This window comes from Plectropomus leopardus, chromosome 2, assembly GCF_026936395.1.
Source record: "Plectropomus leopardus strain MGB_pleo_1.0 chromosome 2, ASM2693639v1, whole genome shotgun sequence".
Lineage (NCBI taxonomy): Eukaryota > Metazoa > Chordata > Actinopteri > Perciformes > Serranidae > Plectropomus > Plectropomus leopardus.
This window is the reverse complement of record NC_142177.1, coordinates 36,999,117-37,026,203: the sequence shown is the minus strand read 5'-3', so window position 1 is coordinate 37,026,203 and position 27,087 is coordinate 36,999,117. Positions and strand designations below refer to the sequence as shown.

The window sequence follows — 27,087 nt, the reverse complement described above, 5'->3', positions numbered from 1 at the left end:
GCCACAGTTGAAGTGGAGCTTTCTGCAGAAGACTGTGGTCATGCTGGGCAGCTCTTATTAAGGTTTGAATGTCTGGAGTCACCACAAAAGCCTCTCTTTGGTTCTGAATATGTCTCATATAATGTTGCGAAATGTGCAAGAACTCAGATTGCATGTTGACGATGTGGATTTTATGTCTCATTTACATTTATGTAACACTGTATATAATATTCTGCATTCCTCTGTCATGGAAAGATTATGTGACAAAACCACAAATTGCCGTTTTTACATGTTTGTTACACGAAATTGTTAGCTAACAGTTTTGTTTTGACAATAAAGCAATTTATTTCAACATTTGTAGCGTGCAACCAGGAATGAGAAAAGTGCTGAAAACACTTGAAAATAACACAAATAAATGCAAGGAATATTATTACAGGGGTTCTGGATTACATAATGACCACTCAGAACAAACGTCACTTCATTTTCATCTAGAGTTTGGGACATAGAGGCACCTCAAATTCACGTACATAAACACACACACACACATAGCTGTGCCTGCTGTTCAGCTCAGCAGGCAGATCTGCGCTGGCATCATAAAACGGTTGTGGCATCTTGGTATTTTCTGGCCATCTGTTCTGCTCTCTTGTATAACAGATCCCACTGGGCTGTAATTTTTAACCTCTACAATGGGTCACTTGTTGGAGAAAAAGGACACGGGGCATTCATGTTTTTGCATAATAATTTCAATTCTTGGCTTTGCATCTCAGTCAAATCCCAGACAAATAAGTTGGCAGTGTGGACGCTCCTGCCCGTGTGTCTACTCTCTGTTTGTTCTGCACGTGTTGGGCAGCCATCGTCGTCTGGATGGTAAGAAACAGAATTGTTCAGGCTCCCAGCGGGCAATCACCGCATAAATGCTGGTATTGCAGGATCACAGTGTCCAACACATAAAGCATTTGGGGGAACAACCACAGAAATTATGTGTTTTTCTTTGAATTCTTAACCTTTCTGAGTACAAAAACAACATAAAGCAGTGGTATTTAACTTTGCTTGGGTGGCACTTTTGCAAAATAACAAGAGGCCAGTGGCAGCAGCCCTATACGTGTTTCTAGGGTTGTCGGACATTTCTATGATTTTAAGATGTTTCTAGGCTTTCAGCATGATTCTCAGATTTTAGGACCTTTCCATGATTTAAGGATGTTTCTATGATTTTAGAACATTTCTAGAATGGTAAGCTGTTTCTAGGATTTAAGGACATTTCCCGGATTTTAGGACCATTCTAGGATTTTAGTACATGACTAGGACAAGGAGACTTTTCTAGGATTTTAGGACATTTCTTGGATTTTAGGATGTTTCTACTTTTTTATGGCATTTCTAGGATTTAAGGGTGTTTCTACCACTTTAGAACCTTTCTGGGATTTTAGGACATTCTTAGTTTTTTAGTATTTGTCTAGGATCTTAGGACGTTTCTACGATTTTCGGAAATTCAGGACATTTCTCGGAATTTAGAACATTTTGGGATGTTTCTAGAATTTAAGGACATTAGGGTCTTAGCTAGGACCTCTGTCTGGGATTACAGGGGATCCTTCACTGGCCTTTTTAGATTAAAAAAAAACTCTATTTAGATGTTGTTTTATGCACTCTGGCACCTTAAGTAAACTAAAAGTACAAAAACAATTCCCCGTGTGAATCACTTTATTTTCATTGTGAATTAGAAAATGGTTAGGGGAGCACCTGACACCCTGTCAGGGACCACGTTTGGCCCTCGTGCCATAAATTGTATCACTAAAATAAAGTTCCAGGTCATAGATTTCAAGAAGCAGTATGTGAAGTGGGAGTGGGCCAATTTCAGGCATACCTGTAACTATATTGGGTCAGTGAGGCACTTCATTGTTATGGATAAAATGATCCATAAATGTCTTTCATGTGATTGTTTTATTCACGTCTGCAATGAGCTGTTGATGAGGTAGAGCAGTAGGTAGAACAGTGGTTCTTGTGGTTTGCTGTGCTGCTGTTTTCTGATTGACAGCTGGTGTGTTCATACGACCTCAGAGACAGAATTCTTGGTTGAGTCCAATAAAACTTAAGAAAAAAGTTTGGAGTGTTGGTGTGGCGCCCATTATGGTTGAAAAAAAGGAGGCATGTTGTTTTTAAAGCTAAAGACCAAATATTCTCATGTTGTGCTACAGCAGTTTGACTGTACCTCGTTTTGGATACTCTGGGGTTAGTGGCTGTGTGCAACTGTTGATATACAAAAGTTCAGGGGCCAGATGCATAAACAATGTGTATGCACAAAAACCTTAAGTACACCTTTTCCCGTGCATAAATTGGTATTTATAAAGGAAGAATGTGCACACCTCATGCATTCTTCAGACCAGGCACACATAAAGTTTTAGCTGAGATAGCAAAGGTGAAATAAGCACTTGACTGCGACAGCTGCGGTGGTCACCGGAGCAAAAACCAGAGTGTGTTTAGCTACATAATAAATGTAACATATGGTTTGCAGAATTGCACTATGCCAACATTTGATCTGGTGACTGAACTGACACAGAGCAGACACACAGCCAAAAACAACGACAACAAAGCTAAACAAGGTAAACATAATCCAGAGTGCCAGGGGTGCTGGAATAAATATTCTATAGTATATTATGTAGTTGATTCAATAGGTGTATTTTAGATATACTTAAACTGTAAAAAATACGAGTTAACTGCTACAGTGAATGTTTGGTTTTACAGGGTTATTTCACAGGGATTGTGGGCTCTGTGGGCTAGTGTCAGGTGACGGCCTCTGTGTCTTCATTGTTCTGTATTGCACTCTAGAGGATTCATTTTAAATGCATCATACGGTGTGCAAAAAAATACTGTGCCCATATTTGCATTTTAACGCTTCAGTTGATGACTTTACAGGAAAACCAGAGTTTGTGAAACATTTCTTATCTTCTGTAACAACTTTGTTAGTGTTGCGAGAGGACACCTGTGAATGCGGGCAGTCTGCTGATGGTCACAAGAGAGTCTCTCATGGTGTGCAGCTGTGTTGCTCAACCTTTAGGTTGGAGCTTGTATGGACATGCCTCATCTTCTTGGAAGATGTGACAAAAGCCGTATTTACATGTTTGTCGAAGACGGGAATATCACGCCGATTTACTGCCTCGCTGTTCTGTATTTGACATCCGATCGTGAAAAGGGGGGACAGAGCGATCTCGCCTCTGAGCCGGGTAAGTAGGTAGTAACAGCGCAGTAACAAGCTCTGTGTAAAACATACAGTGACAGCAAAGTAAGCATGGCGGCTAATACAGAGAAAAAGAACAGGGGCTGAAAAAATCTGCAAACTGGGAAAACAATGAGATTCAGGAGCCTTCAGAGCAACATGACCTCCATAAACAAGAACCCGCTCCTTATTTAGATGTAAATGGCTCATTATAAGGTAAAGAAATCACAACTATTATTGTTTCCAGGCGAGTATAAACTCAAGATATTATATTCAATTTCTGCCAATATATCCCCGTAATTCCTACACACTAGACTTTTAATCCATCCATCAAACTTAAATAATTTGTTTGTTTTTTTTAAGTTTTATTTGGACACTAACAGCCCCTATAAGAGCCCCAACTGAGACAGAGTTGTTTAGTTGCTATGAGTCAAACAGAAAATATGTTAAAGTTTGAGAGGAATGTTGTGTTTCTGTTTATTTCAATATGTTTTTATTCCAGAAAGTTTCACTGAACTGCAGTTTTTAGGATTTTAAACTGTAAAACTGAAATCTTAACCTGTACTCTGCTGCCCCCTGTGGTGCTGAAAGGCAGCTGAAATTGTGTAAGATCTATCTCTTAAAAGGTTGCTGAACAGAAGTAGTGCACCAGTGTGGATGTGTTAAAACACTCAGACATGCAGATGATATGTTATATTCTTGCAGAAATAAATCAGTTTTAAAAGAGATTAGAGATTAGAGTATCTCTGGTCAAAGGAGAATTCACAAGACCTTTTTTATTCCCACCGCACTTTAAACAAGCCAAAATAGTCACTGCTTTTTTGTAGCTTTGCACGTGTTTTTATTGATCTATGGAACTGCTGTGTGATTTTATGTCTAACGGGTGTGAATGCTTTTGTCTTCATATTGTTTGAGCCCCTAACCGAAGGCAATTTTCTGTCATTATATGATAAACAAAAGTTTTTTGAATCTTCAAAGCACACAACTGCCTGTCACTCTTTTTTCCAAAGCAAAAATCAAATATTTTGATAAACTACCTACAAAACAAAAGAGCATCAAACATGTGACCACAAAGACAATATGTACATGGTGACAGTGTGAAATACGAATCAAACAAAAACTCAACAAAGCACTTCTGATGTTCTTGTTTGGACACACACACACACACACACACACACACACACACACACACACACACACGAAGTTAGGTACATGTGCAATGTACAGTATAGAGTCAGACAAAAAGAGGAAAGCAGGGATTTAGCAATGAGATCACGTGTGTGTTCTGCCAGGCAGCCGTGACATGTTATGTAACACATAAGACACACACACATACACACATAACTCAACTCTGTTAAACTGTCCAACATGTCGACAGACTCGGGGGAATGAGTAGGAAATACAATCTGATGAGGACCCCGCTCCTCCCCACAGAGCAGACTCAACTCAATGTTTTCCTGTCGTCTGCAGAAAAGCTCTTTTTCCACAACAGTCTCACATTTTACAGGTTTAAAATGTAGAATATGACGCTTCCAAAGTGCACACACACTCAGACTGCACCAGCGGCAGCTATGGAAACATTTGCCTGTTAAAGTGTCAAAACCACTGCTGCTTTATTGTCTCAGTAAACCCGGCCAGTCGCTCAGGGCCCATTTCTGCCATTTAAACAAGATGGTGGAGACGCAGCTGCATTCAAGGACACCTGAGGGACACTTCACCTCACTTTGTAAAAACAACCCACAAAAGCAGTTCAATGTGGGTTTCAAAGGAGATGTTTTGTCTCACAGGTATCTTTTTGCTAAATTAGAGTGTTTATATGAGTGATAGGCTTCTTTTCCATTGTCAGTAGATGAATGTGCTTTTCTATTTTTTACTGGTGCCGGTGATCACAAGAAAACAGGCTATTAAACATTAGAAAGCAGCAGGGAGGCCAGTGAAAATGTTTCAGCGGTTACTTCTTTTTAATACTGTATGTGTTGTTTATTTCACCCTTAGGGCCCCCTTAAATTTTACACACTCGTGTCACTCTGCGCACAAAATGCACTTTTCCAAATCAAGCTTAAAAAAAAATTACACATTAATAGCGTTTTATAGTTTCATTAAGTTAATTTCTTAACCACCATCAATCCCAATAATAACTATCAAATATCAATAAATTTTCAGAATGTTTTTGCATTAAATGCAAAGTTTTCGTTATGATGCCACCATGTTTTTGAATGAAAAAAATATATTTTATTATTATTTTCAATATCAGTGATTAATAATAATAATAATAATAATAATAATAATAATAATAATAATAATAATAATAATAATAATAATAATATAATTAATGTTAAAAATTCCAAGGCAAAACCCAGAATGACACCCAGAAAAAACACAGTGCACGTTTTTATGCTTTGATAGCTGTGGGATCCAACGTTGCAGTTTTAATGTGTTTCAATGGTGCAATTTTTGCAGTTTTGTTTTAGTCTTACTGTAGGAGCTGAGCTGGAAATTCCAAGATAAACAAAAATACACAATCTTGCCAAAATGTATGCCATATGCATGAAGACAGCCAAATTATCGAAAAGTTAAGAATAAAAAATACGTAAAATGTGCCAAACAGTCCCTGAGGGTTAAGCCCCTTTTTCACTGCCTCTTCAAGTTGGGAATTTCACGCCGTTCTGCCACCTCGCCGTTCTGCGTACAAGGTTCAGTCATGGAACGAGAGGACAGAGTTGTCTTGCCTGTAAGGCAGCGTCAGCGGTAGTGACAGCGCCTAAACAGGGTCTGTAAAAGTGGGAGAGCCAACAGGACCAGATCATGGGTGATACAGGTGTGAAGTTTTGAACGTGTTATACACAACCCACCGTGGGAAATTTTAAAAAAGTAAGTAAAAAAAGTAAATGTCCATAAATCAGGGAAACGATGAGATTCAGGAGCGCCTTACCCTCTGAGCAGAGGATCCGACTAGCTGTCATATTTCCATGTTATGCCATTGTTCCTGTTTATAAAGCGTTGCTGATGTCAGACTAAAGAACGACACTTATGACATCGCCCTCATCACCACCTCTTAAACTGCCAGAATTATCATCTATGCCATTATGGGATCTTTATTTACAAATATTTCTTATGTGATTTATTTTCACAAATGTTGATTGGTTGATGGCTTGCACTAACATTACACTGGAACAGTGTTTTTTATTTTAATGCTAAGCAGGAAGCATGTTCACAAAGTGTGTTGCAGGGACACATTTAGCTGCACCTTTTTTTCTCAAAGAAGACACGTGAAGTGGCTGAAGCTTTACACTCTGCCTGAAGCGTTTTAAAGTAATATTGCGTCTCCAGTTTTGTTTTGCTCAGTGGATTCATTCCTTCTTGGTTGTGTGCATCCAGCGAGCTATGTTTATTTATTTGTTTTACGTTTCCCGGTACATATCTATGGTCATGCTGAACTACAGTTTGCGTTTGATGCAAGTGTGTGTTTATTTTGTACATTGTCATATAATAATAGTTCGATGGTGGATTTGATGAAAGTGACGTTTTGTGAAGTGCAACTGAAATGAAAATATCCGTCCGTAAGAAGAACTATGGTCTGTGTATCTCCTGGGGCGAGCGACAGTCGGCATGCTATCTATAATCATTCACTGGATCGGCATGCTGGCGCCATTTTTTTGGTTCTGTGGAAAAATGCAAATAAGGCATAAAAAAGAACTAAGTAGCAGCACGATATTTGTGTTTTAAAGGCAATAGTCTCTCTTTCACACCTGGTGCAGACTAAATTTGGAGCAGTGTTTGAGTGCTGCTTGGACAGAGACAGACGGTATTCTGTCTGAAAAGGGGCAAAAATTAGCACCCCCACCCAGGTGTTGTATTTCCATCATTGCCCATCAGATCTGATTAAAGCTGGAGCGGATAAAAACCCGAGACTACTGCAAGTCTTTTTTTTCTTGATCATGAAGGCCAATTTTAACCTTTCCCATTGAAGAGGAGCTTTTTATCCATTGGGAAAGGAGCTTAAATTTACACGATGATGAATGAAAATCATTTTTTGGCATTTTTATCGTGATTTTTAAATTACACGGCTCACATCACAGCAACAGGCGCCCCACAAACCCATAACAGATGAGTATAAGTTAAACACACAAACACTAGATTTGTCACACCGCTGAGTGTTAAACACAGAAACAGGCAGCAGCCAGTTTGAGGTTGTTGTGACATTTCTGACGCCTCCGAGAGATGCAGTGTGTGAGTTTATTTTATTGATTCAAGGACGTCTTCTGTGTATATCTTTGTTACATGCCTGTCTCAATGACAGATTTATTGTGTCTGTATGTGTATGTGTGTGTGTGCGTGTGTGTGTGTGTGTGTGTGTGTGTGTGTACGTGCACGTCTACAGTTATTTCTGTCCACAATGCTTCACCATGTGACAAACGTACGTGACTCTTTTTTCAGTTCTTCTTGTCATATGTGCAGCTACAGTTGTGTGTTAACAGAAGGTCCAGTAACACTACTAAACGACAAAAACACAAAGCTTAACGTTGTTGTTTGACCTATTATACCTCGTCTACAGCACAGTGAGAGCAGCACATTAGAAACAGCTGTAATCAGTCATTTATTAATTTAAGGAACACTTCAACTGCAAAATGACCATTTGTGAGTCAATTACCCAAACAGAGAACAAAGAATACATATTTTTTAAAAAAGGCTAACAGCAACATCATGTGTTCATGTATTCAGGTTTGTGAAATTAAATTTCACACCTGATTGATGATAAGGCCAAATTTCTATTTGCAAAATCCCATGACGTTTCAAGGTTTTTCATGACTGTAAGAGCCCTTCATTTTGGTGAAAATGTGACAGCGGAAATATAATTTATCTGGGATTCCAACTGACATCCATCCAGTCACTCGCTCCCCTCTCGAGTGAGTGTGTGTTTGGTGTTGGAGGAAAACTGACGGGGACAGATTCAAATAACTTGAGCCACATCAGAGGCAGAGTTAGATTGCCGAGCGATGTGGCTTCATTGCAACCGAGCTCTAGTGATTAGAACGTAAAAATATATCTCTGACAGCAGTACGAAGACATGTGAGGCATGAAGTCGTTTGTTGACCTCTTCGAGGAACTGTGTGACATAATTTTCGAGGGCCGTTGCGTCTGTCAGCCAGTCAAAATGCTGCAGGAATGTGTCAAACATAACATGAGAGAATGAAGTTGTTTTAAATTTAGCTGTCACATAAATCATTTTTGTTTACGCTCAGCATGTCCACAGCCTGAGGGGAGGCGACAGACCGGAGGAGACTCAAACATCGTTCCTACTACGAAAGTATTATCATAACTTGAGTATTTGTTTTTCACTGTTGCAGCAGACACATGCTCAGCCATGTGTCCTCGCCCAACGCTGCCTGCTCATGAGATTAAATTTAAACTAAAAAACACATAATAAAAAAAGGACTTTTGCCAGGTTCATATCAAATGATTTGTCATTTTTTACAAATAAATTTAAATTTTTTTAAATAAAATTATGGGAGTATGACATCATTCAAGTATGACCTTGTTCGGTGCTTTTGTTTTCTTTTTAATTGATTTATTTATTTTACCTTTTCAGTTTATATTTTATATGTTTTATTCTATTTGTGGTTTTATTGCTTGTTGTTTGTGGTCTGTTTCTTCATATTATTTTATACTGACATTTTACATCCAAAGTCTTGCATTATTTGTTTTAATTTTATACTAATTCCACCTTAGTTTCGTCTCGCTTGTGTTCAGACTGTTTTGATTTTTGTTGTTGAATTGCTGTCTACGTATCCCACTTCTGCTTTAGCTTCGTTTGCCAAAGCACTTTGTAAAATCTGTTTTTAATGGTGCCATATAAATAAAATTATTATTATGATTATGATTATTATAATTAAGTGTTAACTGGTAATAAATCGCTCTTAAGTCAGTCTTAATTTTGTCTTGATAGTCCCTTAAAAATAAAAATTTGATAAAATTGTAGGTCTTTAGTCTTGGATCATGCAAAAAGTGAAGTTTAATGACATGAATATTGTCAAAAACCAATAGCTTATCAACGGAGGCTTGTAGCAGGTTGAGACAAAAAAAATCCAAAATGTGAAGTTTGCCTGCAAATACAGTTTATATTCCTGGATTATATTAATGCCGTATTAATAAGAACACTGTCCAAATGTCAAGTCTTGTATCTTGTGCTTCTAGAGTTTTGTATTCTTGCCGACGCTTAAGGAATTGTTAATAAGTCATATTTCCCTAAATGGAGTTTAGCGTAATATTTTCCACCAGGAGGATGAGAAATAATCTAAAAAAAGGAATCCAACTGTAGTCTTGCGAACATTAACCATGCAAGAATCACTCTTTCTTTTTGTCGTTTTTTTGACAGGGCAGTTACTTCAAAATACTGGGTAACCATGATCATGTCATTAAATTTGAGAACAATAGTGTACATGTATTTACTAGACTAAAAAGTGGACTGTGATAGTATTATTGTAATGAGTGTGATACAGTTGAAAGCTCTGGAAAAGCTAGGCTGAGTTTGAGATTTTAGAACTTGAGATTGTTCTTCAGTGTTATCACCCAGTTCGAGTAACGTCCACAATAGGCCTCATTTACCAGGCCAGCATTTAGCAGTGAGAAGATGCTGCGCTCCTCATTAACGTGCATTAAGGTCTCGTCCTTCTGATGTTACATTACATTAATAGTCCCTCAGAGGTAACATTGTATGGTGATAATGGGCTATGATGATGATGTGGCGAGACAGGCGGTGCAGCGGAGTACCGCTGGCATCAACAAAATGCTTCATATTCCCAATAAAGAACCTCCTGCGGGTGATTACTTATTTTATACAAAACACTGCTGCTGGAAACACAAGAATAAAAATAAACAGGAAGAACGAGTAAAGATTTCTATCTAGCCCGTCTCAATGAAGAGTATGGAGGAAGAACAATGACATAATCACCCATAAATAAATGTATGAATAGATAAAAGAATACATTCATATTAAATCTAAAAAATACATAAAATATAAAGGGATATTAAAAATACTTCAACATTGTTCTAATCTTTGTTTTTATAAACACACATCCTCATTTTTTAGTGGCTTTATTTGGGGACTTGTGGATTTTCTTAAGTTATACATTAATTGAGCAGTTTTAAAGTCAACAAAATCTCTAAAGTTGATAGCATGAGAATTATAAATAATATTTTTGGTGGTTTATGATAATCAGCTCTGCTTATGATTCCTACGACTCAGAACAATTGAATATGCGTTTTTTTTGTATGCATTTTCCCAAACCTTTACACATTAGGTAATATGAAACTATAAAAGAACAATATGTGATGAATTTAGACTGAAATTGTCTTGTTTTGTGCAATAAACATTTTTTTGTTTACATGATTTATATGTAATCTCCAGTACAGTTTATGGTCTCTGACAACCCCTTAAAATGTACTTCCATAAAGCCTTTGTGTTGCAGTATTAACTATCATGATTTCATACCGAGTTTATGTCCTGTATCCACTGAACGTGTCTATAAACATGCCACAAGCATAATTTGGCCCAATGTACTAACAGCAGGAACTGGACTGTTTGTAGAACTTGGTGTTCATGATTGTTGAATTGATGCTGAAAGTTCAGTTTTTGGTTTATAGGAGAAAAATTGCGGGGAAAGTGAAGCCTGCAGCCTGTTCAAACATAATCCTGATAAATCAATGTCATCATTACCATCACCTGCTTCGTGGCGCCACACTGTAGACAGTTTATTATTAGACACATGCTGCCATCTAGTGGTTACAACGCAACAATACAAGAAGCGTTCATGAACATTTTTACCAATAAATTTATGACTTTTCCATGATTTTAAGGAAAACTTTAAAGACAATATAGTCGGAACAACCATCGATCAACCTTATTGGTTCTTTTTAATTACTAGAATATGTTTTTTAATTATATGTGATTTAAATTCAGAACTGGATTAGAACTAAATACTTAAATATAACTAAAGGACTGATCATTATTTAAGAAAGGGGAGGGGGGAGGTGCAAAAAGGGGAAGGCATGTGAAATAATTTGTCAAGCACTGGGGAGGGACTTATGTTTTTTATTTTGGGTTGGGGTGGAGGAGACAACTTTAAATGGCTGTATTTTGTGTTTATTTTACTGCTGATTTTTAAAGAAAACATTTTAACCAGCCATGTTTGGCATCTTTGCTTACAAAAAACAAGGGTAGTTGCGGATTAATTTACTGTTGACTGACCAATATTTGCAGCTCTATTATTTATCAGTGACAGAGAAAAAATGAACTGTAGGTAAAGTTTTAATTTGAGAAGATTTTGACACAAGACCTGAAGGATTTTTTTTCCAAATTACCTTTTTTTTATTCAAGTTACCAAAATGAAATGAAACAAACGTTGACACATCTGAGCATGATGTACTCCCAAGGCCCACAAACACTACAAATATATATATTTGAAAAAAATAATAAAACCGTCCCAGAGAAATGCAAACTTCCCAAATACTTCACAGATCATGGGTTTGGAGTAACTGCAAGAGTTTTGCTTTGAACATAAAAGTTCTCTCTGCTCAGTCTGTTGTCTGGTAATACTTATGAATTACTCTGATAAATCGGGCCAAAGCACGCTAACAAGCACATCTAATGCTACTTAAAACCACGATGAGACATTTGTAACTGAGAGTCCAGTGAAAGGAGGTAAACTGAGAGGATTAAAAATAATATTTAACTTTTCTGGGTAAAACAGTATGGATTTTTAATGGTATTACTGAGCAAAATCAAATATCCTGGTGAATAGAGCTCAAATGTTCTGAAATCCATAATCTCAAAATCTGTTTCACCTTTTGAAACTTGAGCAAATTAGCTTGATTTCTTTCAAAAACATGGGAAGATGGCAATGAGCAACTTCAAAAATGCACCCAAATCAGCAAGATATTAGTAAAAAAGTGGAAGAAAATTACCTGAAAAGAAGCGCGAAAAAAAGAGAAAAATAAGAAAATGACCCAGAAAAGTTCTACAAAATAAAATCAAATTAAGTTTTTTCTTCCTGTAAAATAATTTAAATATAAAATTATGATTACAGTTTTCTCAACATCTTTGCCCCTTTTAATAAAGCAAAATTTCATGTAACTTTCTTGTCACTTTTTACTTATTTCCTGCAATATGAGTGACCTTTTTTTTGCCAAGTTGCTAATTGTCCTTTTTCCACATTTTCTAAACAAATCAAAAGAATTTGTTCAGGTTTTTAAAAGTTTAAATTATTGTGAAAGGCGTCTAAACACAGTACAAGAAAAGTGATGCCGATCCACGTTTCAGAAGGATTAATAATAATTCGCCCAAATTTTTTGTGAAAAAAAAAGAAAGAAAAAAAAAAAACAGGCGCTCTTTCTCCAAAACAAAAGTCCTCTTTCTTCCCTCGAGTCAAAACATGTTTATATCCACACAGCCGCACAAAAAGGAAGTTGAGAATTGGTGATGTGGTCTCGGACCTCCGGGTCATGAATGTTAAGTAAAGGGGACGGTGTTGACAAAAGAGTCCGACCTGAGGGGGCTGAAGATGTTTGAACCCGACCGGTTTCAGCCCGTCATGACGGCACCACCCGCTCCCTCAGGGTAAGAAACCTCCCAGCTGCCGTTAACGCTCCTTCACACCCGGAAGTGGTCGGGGGTTAGCCCACCCTGAGGGGCGGAGCCACAAGGACAACGCCATCTCCTCTGACAAACAGCATGGGGATGTTCCTCTTGGTTGACTAAAAAGACACCAAAAATGCACGCTTTTACTTTACCATGAGTCACGTTCCAGGATATTTTATTAAGGTACTTCTGAAAGATGTATTTGACAGCGAAAACAAAAAATGTGTTCTGCTTTTCCAGTTTGGTGATGTTGATGGATGTTTTCAGAGTCGCAGGTTGTCATTTGAGTGTGTGTCTAATAAAAAGTGTGTGTTTTTTGACAGACTGTAGTGTTGTATGTTATACTGGATGTTATATTGTTCGAACTGTGCTTGTATTCATGCATGTTAAAAATGTATCTGAAAGTTAAATAAAAGTGGGTAAGATTTGGTAAGTATTCACCTTCTCCTCCTTTTCGGGCATGAAGCACTTTGTCTACTGAATCTGTCTAATGGGCATTCTGGTGTTTTTTTAACTTGCTTATATTTTATTTTCTTTGCCTACTTTATTTGGCATTTTCACAATAAAGATCTTAAGTCATAAATAAATTAAAAATCTGACTGTATATGTATCTTTATATACAGTCAGATATACAGTTGTGTTAAAAGTAGTAAATATGATCAGAATTGTAAATATTTATATGTAGGTGGTTTTATGTGTACAGCATACATATATGACAAGTTTAGGATCTCTATAGGGGCGTCAGTGATAATTTTATTTTTGAATGAAGGGGGAGGATGATGATTTAGTTTATCCTACTCCTTTGCACACACATTAATTGAGGCAACTGTGGATGGAATTTATTATGTCTTTTTAGTTATTCATGTTTTAAATATTGTTTTGTTGTATTTTTCATGTCCAAAATACAGACATCAATCAATCAACATGTACACAACATTCAAATGTCAAATCTTGAGCTGAGCACGAAAAGCACCAATATGTCATTCATCACTCACTGATTTATGCTTGTAATGTTTATTATGTGTGTTCAATTCTCCATGTGTGATTGTTGTAAAAATGTTTTCACCGCTGAGATTTGCATTTTGTTTTTACTGTTTATATTGTTCTTATTGCTTTATTTTTCTTGTACATGCCTTACTATAATATCCCTTTGCTGCTGTGATAATACAAATTGCCCTGTTGAGGGACTAATAAAGGATTGGATTATCTGATTTTACGTATCTTAAAAACAAATAAAATAAACCATAGTCATAGTATAAATTTAATAATTCAACATTTTGCTAATATACTATTTTTCTTTCTTTCTGAAAAGAGTTTTTATGTTTTCCTTTCAATTACTGAGACTATGAACAAAACAGGATCCTGACAGTAAATCAACAATATGAGTCAATACAGTATCGATCTGTGGTAAAATCACGATATCACGATGTATAATTATCAGAGAAAAAAGTATGGCGCGTCCCAGTTATCGCTGACATGAGTGACTTCAGTATCTGCTCTAACAACAGACGTTGGGATTCAGCATTACAGTAATGTCTGTGGTAATATCCCACATATTCATAAACTCTGTGCATTTTTTAAACTTAATAAAGCTCTTAAAGAGATCCCAGTCCCCCCTTTATACCGCCTCTACACTTTTACACAGAACCAAACGAGAGCAGCATCGTTCCACTACAGTGTGTGATTATACTCATGCCACAATCCAGCGAGGCATGATGTTGCGTGACGTTAAACACACAAACGTCCGCCTCGTGCGTGACATATAAAATACATGTCAGCAGGGCTTTATAAAGGAATTAACATGTGAATAAGAATCATTTATCTTCTCTGTTATATGGCGGCTGATCTCGTCCTCTGTTCGGAGGTTAAGGAGCTCCTGAATATCGCTGTTTTCCCAGTGTGTGCACATTTACGGCCGCTGTTCTTATTTGTATTAGCAGCTAAGTTAACAGCTCTTTACACAGACCTCATTTCAGCACTGTGACCACCTCTGTTCCCGGCTCAGAGGCGAGACCACTCTGCCCCCTTTTCCACAACTGGACGTTACATACAGAACAGCGAGCGATACTCCTGCCTTAAACAGGCAGCGTAAACTCATCTTGTGATTTTCAGACTGTTTAAGTCACGTGACGCCACAGTTAACCTTCAAGAACACCGCGATTATCTGCTGCTGGTTTATTGGAGGTTCCCAGCAACAGTCGAAAAAAAACTGGGAATGCAGCCTGTTTCAATTACACCCCAAAAAATACGGAGCTCACTACCTGTAAATGTCAGAGAAGCTGGCTCACTAAATATTTTTAAAAGAAAACTAAAAACACGTCTGTTGAGTCTAGCCTTTAACTAGCTCCGACTTTCTTTCTTTCTGACTCTTTTTTTACGCTTTACACTGCTGCAATTCTTTTTAAAATCTTCAATCTTACTTGATTTTATGTTTTTACAGTTTTATGATCTTTTATTTATTTTTTTAAGATTTTAATATTCTAAAGTTTAAGATTTAAGTTTTTAAGAATTACTTAATTTTTGTTTTTCATTGGTTGTAACTGTCCTCTTATAATAAATAACCATGTTAGCCCGTTTTCTGTTCATTTTGTCTTTTTTCATGTGAAGCACTCTGTACTTATATTGTCCTTACTGTAAAGCACTTTGTACTGCACTGTATGAAAGGTGCTTTACAACTTGCATTTACTATACAATTATTATTATTGTTATTATTACTTTTTAACTAAACATATAAATAGTGGGCACACTTCATATCAGATTTAAATGTGTTGGGGACACATTTATTTTTATTTCCCCATTGGACAACTGCATTAGGCATATTACTCCACTTGCTCATAGACTTACCTTCACCCAGAAAATAATAATGTCCATCCCTGATCGAGCTGTATCAGAATATGCATTTAAAATGCTAACAGTAACAGAAAAGGAGAATATAACAGTAAAGCAATGTTATTCTATTACTGCAGGTAAGCCCACTATGTCAACACTTGTTTGGGAGGGAGGACCACCACATCAAAAGTTTCGATAAGGAGAAATGAGGCTTTAACAGTGAGGAATCCATGTTGTACCTTATAGAGTTCTTCATAAGTCTCCTCGTCAATCTCCACCGTCGTCACCGTCTCCTCCACGTCACCCAGGATCATGTTCAGGTGCTGATCGTAGGCCTGGGACAAACAAACAACCCCTAATTTGAACTGAGTGAACTGCACACAAAAGGTTGCAAAACAAGAGCACAAACATTTCAGGCATGCTGCTCTAAAATGCAGAAACCCAGGCATCAACCACGCACGCTTCCAGGTGTTTCAGTGTTTTCGAGAGAGTGTAAGAAGACATTCAGAGTGTGACTTACATGCAGTCGACCACGAAGCTCCCGGTCGTTCCTCATTTTGACGTAGATCCTCTCATCTAGACTGAGTCTGATCAGATCGAGGGGCTCCTCAACCGTGTTGGTTGTCGGTTGCTGCAGCATAAATAAAAGGCATTAGTTAGTAACTTTAAAGATACAGTTTTCAACACCTGTAAAGACAAAAATAAATGCAATGAAAGTGTTGCTACCATTTCCATTATTCCATTACACTACTATTACCGTTAAACGGGGCATGAAAATATGTGTCTGAAAACATTTAGGGGGGGACATTGGCAGCGTAGTAACATAATCTTGATTTACATTCGATCATCACTGCCTAGTTTTACCATTTGATCATATTTCAGTCCGAGTTTTAAAGCAAAAGAGTGGGAGAGAGGGGTGGGTGAGTCTCTTGATGAACTTCTAAAATCTTTGTGTTGGTGGTAGCAGGCCATAGAAAAAGACGGAGGTACAGCCGTAAGTTCCAGTAACCGCTCGAAAGGCAGCAAAACTCCACTAGATAACATGTTTTGCTTAAATTTGCATCATCCGATTGAGTTTTGCTGGAGGAGGAGAAAGGATCTGGACACTTGTTAGATGGAAGGACATTTACTATAGTTCATCTGCACATACTGCCAACACTGCTTTGATACAAAACTGGTCGAAAATCAGTATCCCTTTAAGTCCTGCTTCACTAAAGACCTAAAGGCCAATGTTCTCAGCACCCAGCAGTGAAATGTTAATAATAAATTGGACACATGAATAGGGGCTGATGAATATATGACTGGGGCTTGATGCATAATCTGGAGCTGTAACACCTTAATCGAAGGGTACATTCAGCTACCAGCACACAACCACTGCAACCATGCAGAGTAACCTGAGAGTGAAGAGGCTGCAGAGGATCTGTGATGGGAGGAGCAAACAAGTGTGCGTTTGTTTGCATAATAATAATTCTTTGAATAAGTATCTTGATACTCACTTAATTTTCAGTAACTTGTGAAATAATTTTTAACATAACTAATTCTGCTACCGAGCAGCTAAAATTTCGGTAGTGTGGCCGTGTAGTGTAGGTAAAGCAGACATATCTTATGATAAATGGCAATACAATTGGGAAAACAAATTGAAATAGATAGCCTTTGATAATGTTGAGCTGTAAAGAAAATTAGATTCGTTTATAGTATGTTCTTCACTTTACAGTAGCCCCTTTATCATTTCTACAATATATCTTATCCTAAATATTTGGTGCATTTCTAATCCGGTTAAAATGCAGCCCCAACGGGTCAAACTCGTTTAACTAGTACTCTGCAGCACACAGTAAATAAAAAAAGCAAACTGGTAAACACGGAGAGTGTTATGCTATCTAGCGTGTAACCGTTTAAATCTTTCTTACACTCAGTTTGACGTGAACCAAAGCTCCCAAACACCGCTAATCAAACACGTTTTGTCTTTTGGAGGGTAGCACTGCATGCTAACCGGGGCTAATGTAGCTGGCTTGTTTAACAGGCCGCTGGGCCTTTTTAACGGCGCAAAAACAACCAAAGTGACACAATAACGCTCCTAAAACAAACACACGAATAAACCGTCTGCTGCCCTTGTTTAAGGGTGAATAAAGTTACGCTGTGTTGGAGAATAACCCCACAATTTAACGCTTCTGCACCAACCTGCTCAACTTCGTCCGCCATTAGTTTTGAGTCTGCGTCCTGTCGTCGGACCGGTGCGGGGGTTGCCAGGTCCGTAAAAAAACACGCGTTTTCAGAGAGGGCCGCCACTTTTGTTTGTAAGTAATTTCATCTCTACTTTAGAAATGTAATAAGTTAGATCAGAAACACTCAACTTATTTTGCTCGAGGACCACTTTCACAAAATAACAGTAGCCCCATTCACGTTTCTAGGACTTAAGCACATTTCTAGGAATTTATGACATTTTTAAGATTTTAGGCCCTTATTTAGGATTTTAGTACGTTTAGACATTTCTGGGATTTGTGGATGTTTCTAGGATTTCAGGACAACTCCAGGATTTTAGCACAGGATTTTTAGCATTTAAGGACAATTCTGGATTTTAAGACATTTCTGGGATTTTAGGACATTAGGGGCTTAGTTGGGACCTCTGAAATAGATGCAGCTCAACAGGATGCTGGGTTTGCGTGCATTGACTGTGACTATACAGTATAGTATATTTATTCATGGGGCAGTTGCTTGAGCACCACCACGGGTCTTTCTGTGCCCCTGCTTGTCACTATAAATTGAAAAAGAAAGCATAATTAACCATATGTTACAGTGTCTGGCAAAAAAAACAACTGTATGACTTTAGTGATTTGAAAAGAAAACATTTCTTTCAATCCCACTTGCAGGTTTTGGGGATTCTGGTGGTAGTTTAAAAAAAAAAAAAAACCATTTAATGCCCATTCCCTCAGATTAATCAAAAATCATAACTCGCTCCCTGGTGCTTAAAAAACGATTTGAAGTGCCTCCCCCCATTTTGCATAACCCCCTCCCCTCTTATAAATAATTAAAGGACGTGACTAAATCTCAGAGAACCGCGCTCTACACATGTGTTGGGGGATAAACCGCACACCTGGCAACCCGCTGCTGAAAATAAGTACCACTTTCCTCTTTCTTTCTCTCTTTCCAGACCTTTCCATCCTCCATGTCGCCTCACAGCGACACACTGCTCTGAGGTAAGTGATAAAACAACCTCAAACTGCGTTATTTGCTGTTACGTTTACAGCTGCGTACAGCTACGTTTACGAGCTGTTTACAGTCTATTGTGTTATTCGAGCGACTGTAAGCCAACAAGTTCACAGCGTCACGTTTACAGCCGGACTATCGCGTTACAAGGTCAGAGCGGCTGTGAGTTCAGGTAATGAAAGTGTTAGCCACAAAAATGCATGACATAAACATCCAGAGAGCGAATAACACTAATGCAACGTCGTCAATTATGATACTGACTTTACGTTATAGCCGTTTGCTTTGTAAGAAAAAAAGTAACGGTAGCCGTGCAGGCTCAAATAAAATGTTGTCATAGTTAATATTGGTCATTTTTTTATTGTTATGTACACGTGAGACAATATTATAGTATTTTTTTTAAATAACTATAGTTATCCCACGGTCTTTATGTGACTGCGCCCCCACTGTGTTTATGCCACGTATGCACGTGTCCTTCTGCAAGTTGTAAAGTTTAATAAGACTACAATAATGGATTTCTTTCTTTCTCTCTTTTTGATATATATTTTTTTTTGTTTTTGCAAAATACACATTAAAATAAACTTTAATGTGCGATTTCTCTATGTCTTGTGTGAAGTGTTTCGTCATGAAGGCATCTGAGGAGTGAAACTTGCTTTGTTTGAAATGCATTACATGTATGCGTTATGTAATCATCAATTTAGCCCATTACTTTATATTTAATTTCTATAGAGTTCAGAATGAATTTAAATAGGGTTGAAAACATTATTTTTTAAGGATTTGTTTTTTACTTTATTTATTTTTATTTATTTAATTTTACTTTTTAAAAAATATATTTTTGTTCAAGCAGCAGTCCAAAAGCCAAAAATATTTAATTTAATATAACAAGGGGAAAAAAAGGTTATTTAAGAAGCTGAAGACATCACATATATGGTACTTTTGCTTGAAAATGGACTGAAACAACTAATCTTTATGCTCCAACTCATTCTGAATGCGTCTTTTTCCTGTTTATAAAAAGAACGTGTGTGTTGTGGTGTGCAAGTGTGTCTGAGCCTCTTCTCCCAGTTCAGCCCAGTGCTTCATACTGGGTGTGTGTGCAGGCTGAGGAGGCAGAGCAGAGCAGAGCAGTGGCAATACCCATTCCACCCTCAGCTGCAGCGTGGCTCTGCGGTGGAAGAGATCCCTGCTACAAACTAAACACAACAGCTAACATGTGGCCCAAAACTGGCATTTGACTGATGGCAGTTGTTAAAACTGCGTGTTAATAGTATCCTGTCATTATTGTGCATCTCTCTCTCTCTCTCCCCCTCCCTCCCTCATCACATCCTGCAGGATCCAGTGAGGGAGACACCGACCACACGATGGCGTCCAACAACAGGAAGACAGGAGTTCACGTCAATGTCTGTTGAAGGTCATCAGTCCAACTGAGTGAATCTATTTATTTCAGCTGCTGTAATAAACATTAAGTATTGCGTATTGGCAGGGCTTTATTTATTGATTTTTTAATATTTTTTTTTATTTAGCATTTTAATAAACTGTGTAACAGTAACTTGTAACTATTTTATTTAATTATTTTCCTTTTATCTGTTGAACAGGATTTTTTAAAAAAATTGTAATAATAAAGACAGGGATGACATACAGATAAAAGGGTAGTGGACACAGGTTACTGATTTAAAGAACATTGAAATTTAGAGATTAACTGTACATGGATAAGATGTAAGTTATTGTAGAGGAGCCGCTGTGTGGAGATGGTTTGGGCAAAAAAAGCGCCGGAGTCATCGGTAATATTTGCAGAATAATAATTCAAATTAACAAAAGGACGGTCAATAAAAAGAAAATAATACATTTTAAGTTGTTTTTTTTTCTCAAGTTATGAGATTTTCAGATGTTTGTTTTGGCAAATACAAGTTGTCAAATTTAAAGTAGTTTTCTCAGAAATTTGGTAACATTACAGATCAGTCTTTTTTTTACCATTTCATATAGCATAACATAGAATTTAACAGTTACTTTCACACAGTTACTCCAATATATGTGTTTATCCTCTTGTGTTTAGTGCCACTGAGAAACACTGAGATTAACAAGGGAGAACATATGAAAAAATACACAATAGTCACAAATTATGTAAGTTGTTTGACGTGTTTGAAATGTGAATAATCTGATTTTGTTGTGACAGATATTTCACCAGATAATACTTTAAAAGAGTTGTTTAAATGCTTGACCAATATTATTATCTTAGACTGTACCAATGAAGTTTTGATCGAGCATAACATCATTTGCATCAGTTGAATTAGAAAAATAAAATAAAAAATGTCTGAATTGGATGCAGACTGTACACATTCATTTAATAAAGTCACATTTTATCACACTGACATGTCTGCTGAATCTTTCAGTGTTGGTGAATGATGATGACTTGTGTTTAGGAGCAAAAAAGGAAAAAAAAATGCAATTCCTCACTGTTATGGACAGGTGTCGCACATAATTTTTTTTTAATAGATACATTTATCTTTGCTAATATGCTGGGTTCATGTTTATGTATATTTTCAGATATTTTTTAATTCTGAAAAAGAAAAGTGTTTTTCTTTTTTGTTTTCTATTTTAGTGCACATAAGCTTCTGAGTGATTGACAAGACTTTTGCAATAAAGATTGACATATTTTAGGCCTAAAAAGTTCGCTGCCCCCAGGCTAACTCAGAATTACGATCCATATTTCCATGGCAACAATCAGTGACAGCTGCTAGCCAGTGTTTCCATGGTAACATGACTGCCTTTGAAACATGGGTCTCAGGTCTGAGTTAGCCCCGGGTTGGAGTGGCTACTGTTTTAGGTTTTTGTGACTATTTTGTGAAGCTGGCTAACTTGGATTAGAAAAATCTATGTGCAAAATTAAATAAATAAGTAAAGTTTATTTGCAGAGCGAGGTCACAAAGAGCTTCACGGGAATAAAAAGTGACGCAGTTAAATAAAAATCAGCTGTCATAAACATATTTATTTCACCAGGAGAACAGAGGTCAAATGAGGGGTAAGAGATAGCATTTTTATGACAGGGGAATTTCATAAACTGATATGGACTAAACATAATGAAACAACTGATCACTGCTGAGTGACGGGATGGAAATAAAGCTCTCCAACAAAATACATCTATAAGATAGAACCTGAGTCGAGTCGTAGCACCTCACATAATATAAATAAGCCGACTAGCCTTAAAATATTCATGTTTCCATCTGTAGCTTTATAGTTTCTCTTCTGTTTTAAGAATTTCATTCTCAAACTGTGAATCTTCAACCGGATCCACCAAAAAAAAGACAATAAAATTAAAAAATAAATATAAACTCCCAGACAAACATATTTTAGAGTGAAGCTTTGAAAAATCATAGCTGTTACAGTCTTTGAGCCATCGGCATGTCATCTGTAGCTTTAAGTAAATCTAACAAAAGTTCTTTTATTTTTACAACAATCAAATTATTAAGAATTTACAACTGAACCACTAACCCAGCAATTTATATAGGAATAATGTATTTGTCAGGTTGATTTACTGTAGAGGATGATGCACATGCAGTCACATCAACGTCCACAGCAGGTCAGTGTTGCACCACAAAAATTAAGAGTTCCTCTGATTTTCAGTGTTTCAGCTGCAAACCGATTTTAACTACGCTGAAGAGTTTAAGTGGAGATTAAGTGATCTAGATTTTTAAAGTGGCAAACTGCTGCATCCCTAAACTGACATCTAAATGCCTAAAATGGGGGAAAATTCCCCTGAAGGAAATTATAAAATCAAACCATAAGTTGTTTTTAAATATCGCATATTTTCACATTAATTTAATGGATCACAGCACAGAGAGACAAGTGCAATTAAGTGATGAAGACAGCATCTGACAAAGATCACAGGTCTATTCAGCCGATGAGTGATCTGTTAATGATTTACATGATGAATTGTGAGATGAAGCAGCTTTAAATGTTATTTAATGAGGAATAAACAAGCCAGGGGAAAGCAGCATTATACTTTAATTATCCATGACTTCTTGCTTATCATTGTACGACCCTCCACTTGTCCGGAAAGATCTTTCACAACATTTTGGAACCTGGCTGGAGGGATTTCCTCCCATTCAGCCGCAAGTACATTAGTGAGTGTGTTCAACTTCATCCCAGAGTTGTTAAATGGGGTTGAGGTCAGGCCAGCCAAGTTCTTCCACACCAAATTGGGAAAAACATTTATTTCTATGGCTCTGGCTCTGTGCACAGGGGTAAAATCTGTTCTGTAAACTGTTGACTAAATGTTGAAATATAATATAAAATATTATATGCTGTAACACTAAGATATCCCAACCCAGTCACCATTACGTTTCAGTAACGCTGTGGTTTTATGTAGCCTGTGACCATGGTTTATTGGTCAGCTAACACATTTGCTTACTTAGATGTTCTTGGTTATTAAATTTGACTGAAACACTAAACCTCAAGTAAGTGTGCTGCTGAGAGGTCAAATTTAAAGGTTTTCTTTTGAAATTAGATACACACATTTTTTTTAAAAAAAAAAAAAAGGGACCTCATCTGACAAAATGATTGATGGGACATAATTAAACATTATGACTTTTCTTTTAAAGGACATCGGGTCACTTGCAGCTGCACTTGACTACCTCTCATTCTGGCTACTCCGAGTTGAAAATGATTTAATGTGATGTCAGCAAAGTGCACACAGCACACTCATGTTTAGAAACGCATTAAGTATGTTAACTGTTGCAAAAAAAAGAGATTAAAGGGCTACACATGTTGTAAAGACAGAAGCTGTCCAACTTTCCATGGATGGAGAGTTTTTTACTGCTGTTTGTGAAGCAGCTGAGATCCAGTGAGTGGAGATTCCCAATAGTGACCACTGCCAACACCATAATTTTGATAATTTACCATAATTCATCATTTTAATATTATATGTAGATCAGATAGGCCAAACCAACAAACAAATCAACAAAACAGCATGTTAATTAGAGTGTATGCAACGCTCTTCTCTATTTTAAATTGGGCTTACAGAACTTTTTTTTTTTAATGTTTTAAATTTAAATTTATATTGATGCAAAGTTAAAAACTGAGGGCAGCATTTACGGGAGGTTAGAGTGAGTTTTTGATCAAAACTTTGCCGGAAGGCTTAAGGGGTATATAGGATTTCATGCCTTTCTGAAATTAATATAAAAATATTATATTACCAGATACCAGACTATCTATCGTCTGAGATACTGGATATTGTTATATCGTGATATGGAATAAATTGTGTTTCCTGATTTAAAGGTTGCATTACAGTAAGTGATGCACTTCTCTCAACTTATCAGACAGTTCAACTTATCTTTACCCACTTAGTCATTATATCTACATTACCAATAATTATTCATCAAAAATTGAATTGTGTTAATATTTTTTCAAAGCACAAAATGTCATTCCTACAATACTGTTACATCAAAGAGAGAATTTGATTAAAAAAATGGAACATTTCATTCTGTCTCCAGTTCTTGCATTAATGAAGTGCTTTTGAGGAGATTTAAAAATATTGAGATATATATCGTATATCGAGATATAGCCTAAAAATATTGCAATATAATTTTAAGCCTACGTCCCTGAGCCTTATATGACAGTGTAAGTGTACGGTGCTAACACAGCAAGTGTGCTTCTTACTTCCAGCTTTTTAGACTAATAAATAAACAACAGAAACCAACAAAATGTCTGAAAAGTAATATTTACACACCTATTTTCCTTATCAAACAGAGAAATACAACTGAACACCTTTCGAATTCAATTTTCTCTCACTCAACCAAACTGTCCTGGTAACTCTTGTTACTAATCTAGTTAGTAAGTCAACTGTTCCAACAATTGCCAGCTTCGGGTTGGTTGAAATAAATCCTTAATTCACCAAGATAGATGTAAAAAACATGCCGTTGCAGTCTGCCGGCCATTTACAAGTGTCACTGTGTCTTTCAGCTCAGCTGCCTGTTCCACCAGTAGCAACCGGAGACTGAGGTCTGGTGGTGCATGCTGTGCACTACATACAATGAGTTTAATAGTATTTATGACTGTATTGAAAAACATACCATTGGGATTTCTAAATACCCTAGTATACCATAATACTGTGATACTGCCCACGCCTAGTATCCAATGTTTATCTTACAAATTCAATATTCAAATTCAAGGAGTAACTAAACTAAGTGTATCATCAGATTTGAACTGAGGTTTTTACTCAGTTTTACATTACCACTTTTTAGTAATCACACTCAAGATGATGCATCAGAGCCCAATGGCCGAAAATTTCAGTCCAGCCAAATGAGACAACAACATGTCGTCAAAACATGGCGGCGTCCAACAACAACATCCTTTTGGCAGGTTACGCCAATTCTAAAAAGGACGCTACAGACCTCTGAGTGTTGTGACACCAGCATTTGTCTGTTGACTGATGTAATGTTATTGTATTCAGTCTGAACACAGACTCACAGCCGAAAGTCAGTCTGTTGTTCTGCGTCAGAAGGCAGAAGGACGTGTTCACACCATGAATGACTGCTGTTTATCTGTACTTTGACTTCACTTGTACAATCACATCTCCTCCCCCTTTAAAAAAGATGAGATTTAAATTCCATGCGACGATCTAAAAATACACTACGATGAGAGGAGGAAGGGCCAAGAGATGAAAGTTGAAAAATGGAGGGATGGGTATAGAAGGAAGAATAATTAATGGCTCAGTAAGAGTGATGAAAGTGCGTACCTGTTAGGTCGGTCTGACCTGAGAATAGCCCTGCAGTCGTGAAAATGTCATTCAGCTCCGCACATTACAGCAGTGACTGACAGACTGATTTAAATGCATTTAATTATGGATGAAGTCAAAGTCAATGGAGCAAATTGAAACGCAAACACATTTACACCTGCACATACTAATATGCATGCACTAACAATAACAGCAAGCTCATTTAGTGCAGTGTGTCCCATTCCTACAAGATCTATTTAAAACACAGGCTGAGGACGAGATAAGGATGACAGGGCCTGCAAAGGACTGCGGGAAAAACACACATGATCCTTAAACATCTACCCTTCATTATTTATTCCATAAAGAAAACAAAAAACACTAAAAAACAACATCGCCCTTTGATGGTGAGCATCCAGTCGGCAGCACCAAACCATGCACAAAATGTGGACAGGCTGAGAACATCCCATGGACTGTACAACATGTTTGACATGTCTCAGTCTGTCCAGAATGTTGCTATTGCAACAATTTGCACAAATTCAGCCAATCCACGTGAATTCTGCATGACCTTGCAATTTTGTCCAATCACCAAAACCTTACCACAAATATGACTATTTAAAATTGGTAAAACCATAATTCATTGTAGAAGTCCGTGCAGCATATTGATTCACTCACCCCCTCCTTGTCCCTCTCTCTTTTTTCTCTATTTGTTTATCATGAGACATCTGCCGCAGGAGAGTGCACTCTGTGCTTGAGGAAAAGTCACACACATGGTGACAGGGCTAGCTGTTAACATCACATGGCTTGCGCTACCCAACCGTTTTTGATGTGTTTAAGGACAGTCGAGCTGTTTCAGTGTGAGTTTGTTGTTTTAAACATCTCGGTAAGCTAGTGCTAATCAGGCAGAGGCGGTCCTTAAGCACTTAGGCAACTGCAGCAACAGCTCATCGCTGGTGATCAGCTAAGTTTTTAGAAATGCGGTTGTGAAATTCTGCATTTCAGGCCACAATAATCACAAAAACGGCCTACAAAATTCTTGAGGGACTGATTTTTTTTATTTTTTTTATCATCATGTCATATCACGTCATTCATCATTTCAAATCTCTTATATCCAGATTAAAGCACAATAAGCCACATATATTTGCCTCCAACAGAAAAGTTTGCTCACCCCTCATGGACCCACACAGATTATGAGCTAATCAAGGATCAGATAAGCTCTACAGCAGCATTTTTTCTCCTTCTAGTCAGAGTCAGTCTTTTTAACACACAAATACAGCAAACTTCACAGTACAGATGAAGACAAAAATAAGCAGCATGGAATGGCTAGGTGAAAATGGGATACCGATCCTAGTTGAGAATACTGGATAAACTACAGCTCAGGTAAAAATATCAATAAAACTCTGTAAAATTTAATATAAGGTACAAATTCAGTTTGCAGTTCTTGAAGTTTTTTCTTCGACCAGTTTTTACATCCCTTTCTTTCACATTTTAACTTTTCCAGTATGCAATGCTGCAATTGCAATAATT

The 27,087-nt window shown here is 37.2% G+C and overlaps 1 protein-coding gene and 1 long non-coding RNA gene across 3 annotated transcripts; one reads left to right on the top strand and one right to left on the bottom strand.

Moving 5' to 3' along the window:
- Positions 1–407: 407 nt before the first annotated feature.
- On the bottom strand, positions 408–17,969 carry lsm3 (LSM3 homolog, U6 small nuclear RNA and mRNA degradation associated). Of its 2 annotated transcripts, none has more exons than XM_088070084.1 (4): positions 17,832–17,969; positions 16,174–16,284; positions 15,893–15,988; positions 408–839 (listed from the first exon to the last, which is right to left on the bottom strand). In XM_088070084.1, the coding sequence occupies exons 1-4, from the start codon at positions 17,850–17,852 to the stop codon at positions 747–749; spliced, it is 321 nt and encodes a 106-aa protein (XP_087926210.1). In that variant the 5' UTR covers positions 17,853–17,969; the 3' UTR covers positions 408–746. The 2 variants fall into 2 exon arrangements, with proteins under 2 accessions (XP_087926210.1, XP_087926213.1); XM_088070087.1 differs by lacking the exon at positions 408–839 and adding an exon at positions 11,532–12,940 and having other exon boundaries at positions 17,832–17,964.
- A 740-nt stretch (positions 17,970–18,709) lies between these two features.
- LOC148190278 (uncharacterized) lies at positions 18,710–21,220 on the top strand. Its single transcript, XR_015775365.1, has 2 exons — positions 18,710–18,847; positions 20,184–21,220. It is a non-coding gene; the product is annotated as an uncharacterized LOC148190278 (long non-coding RNA).
- Positions 21,221–27,087: the final 5,867 nt, after the last annotated feature.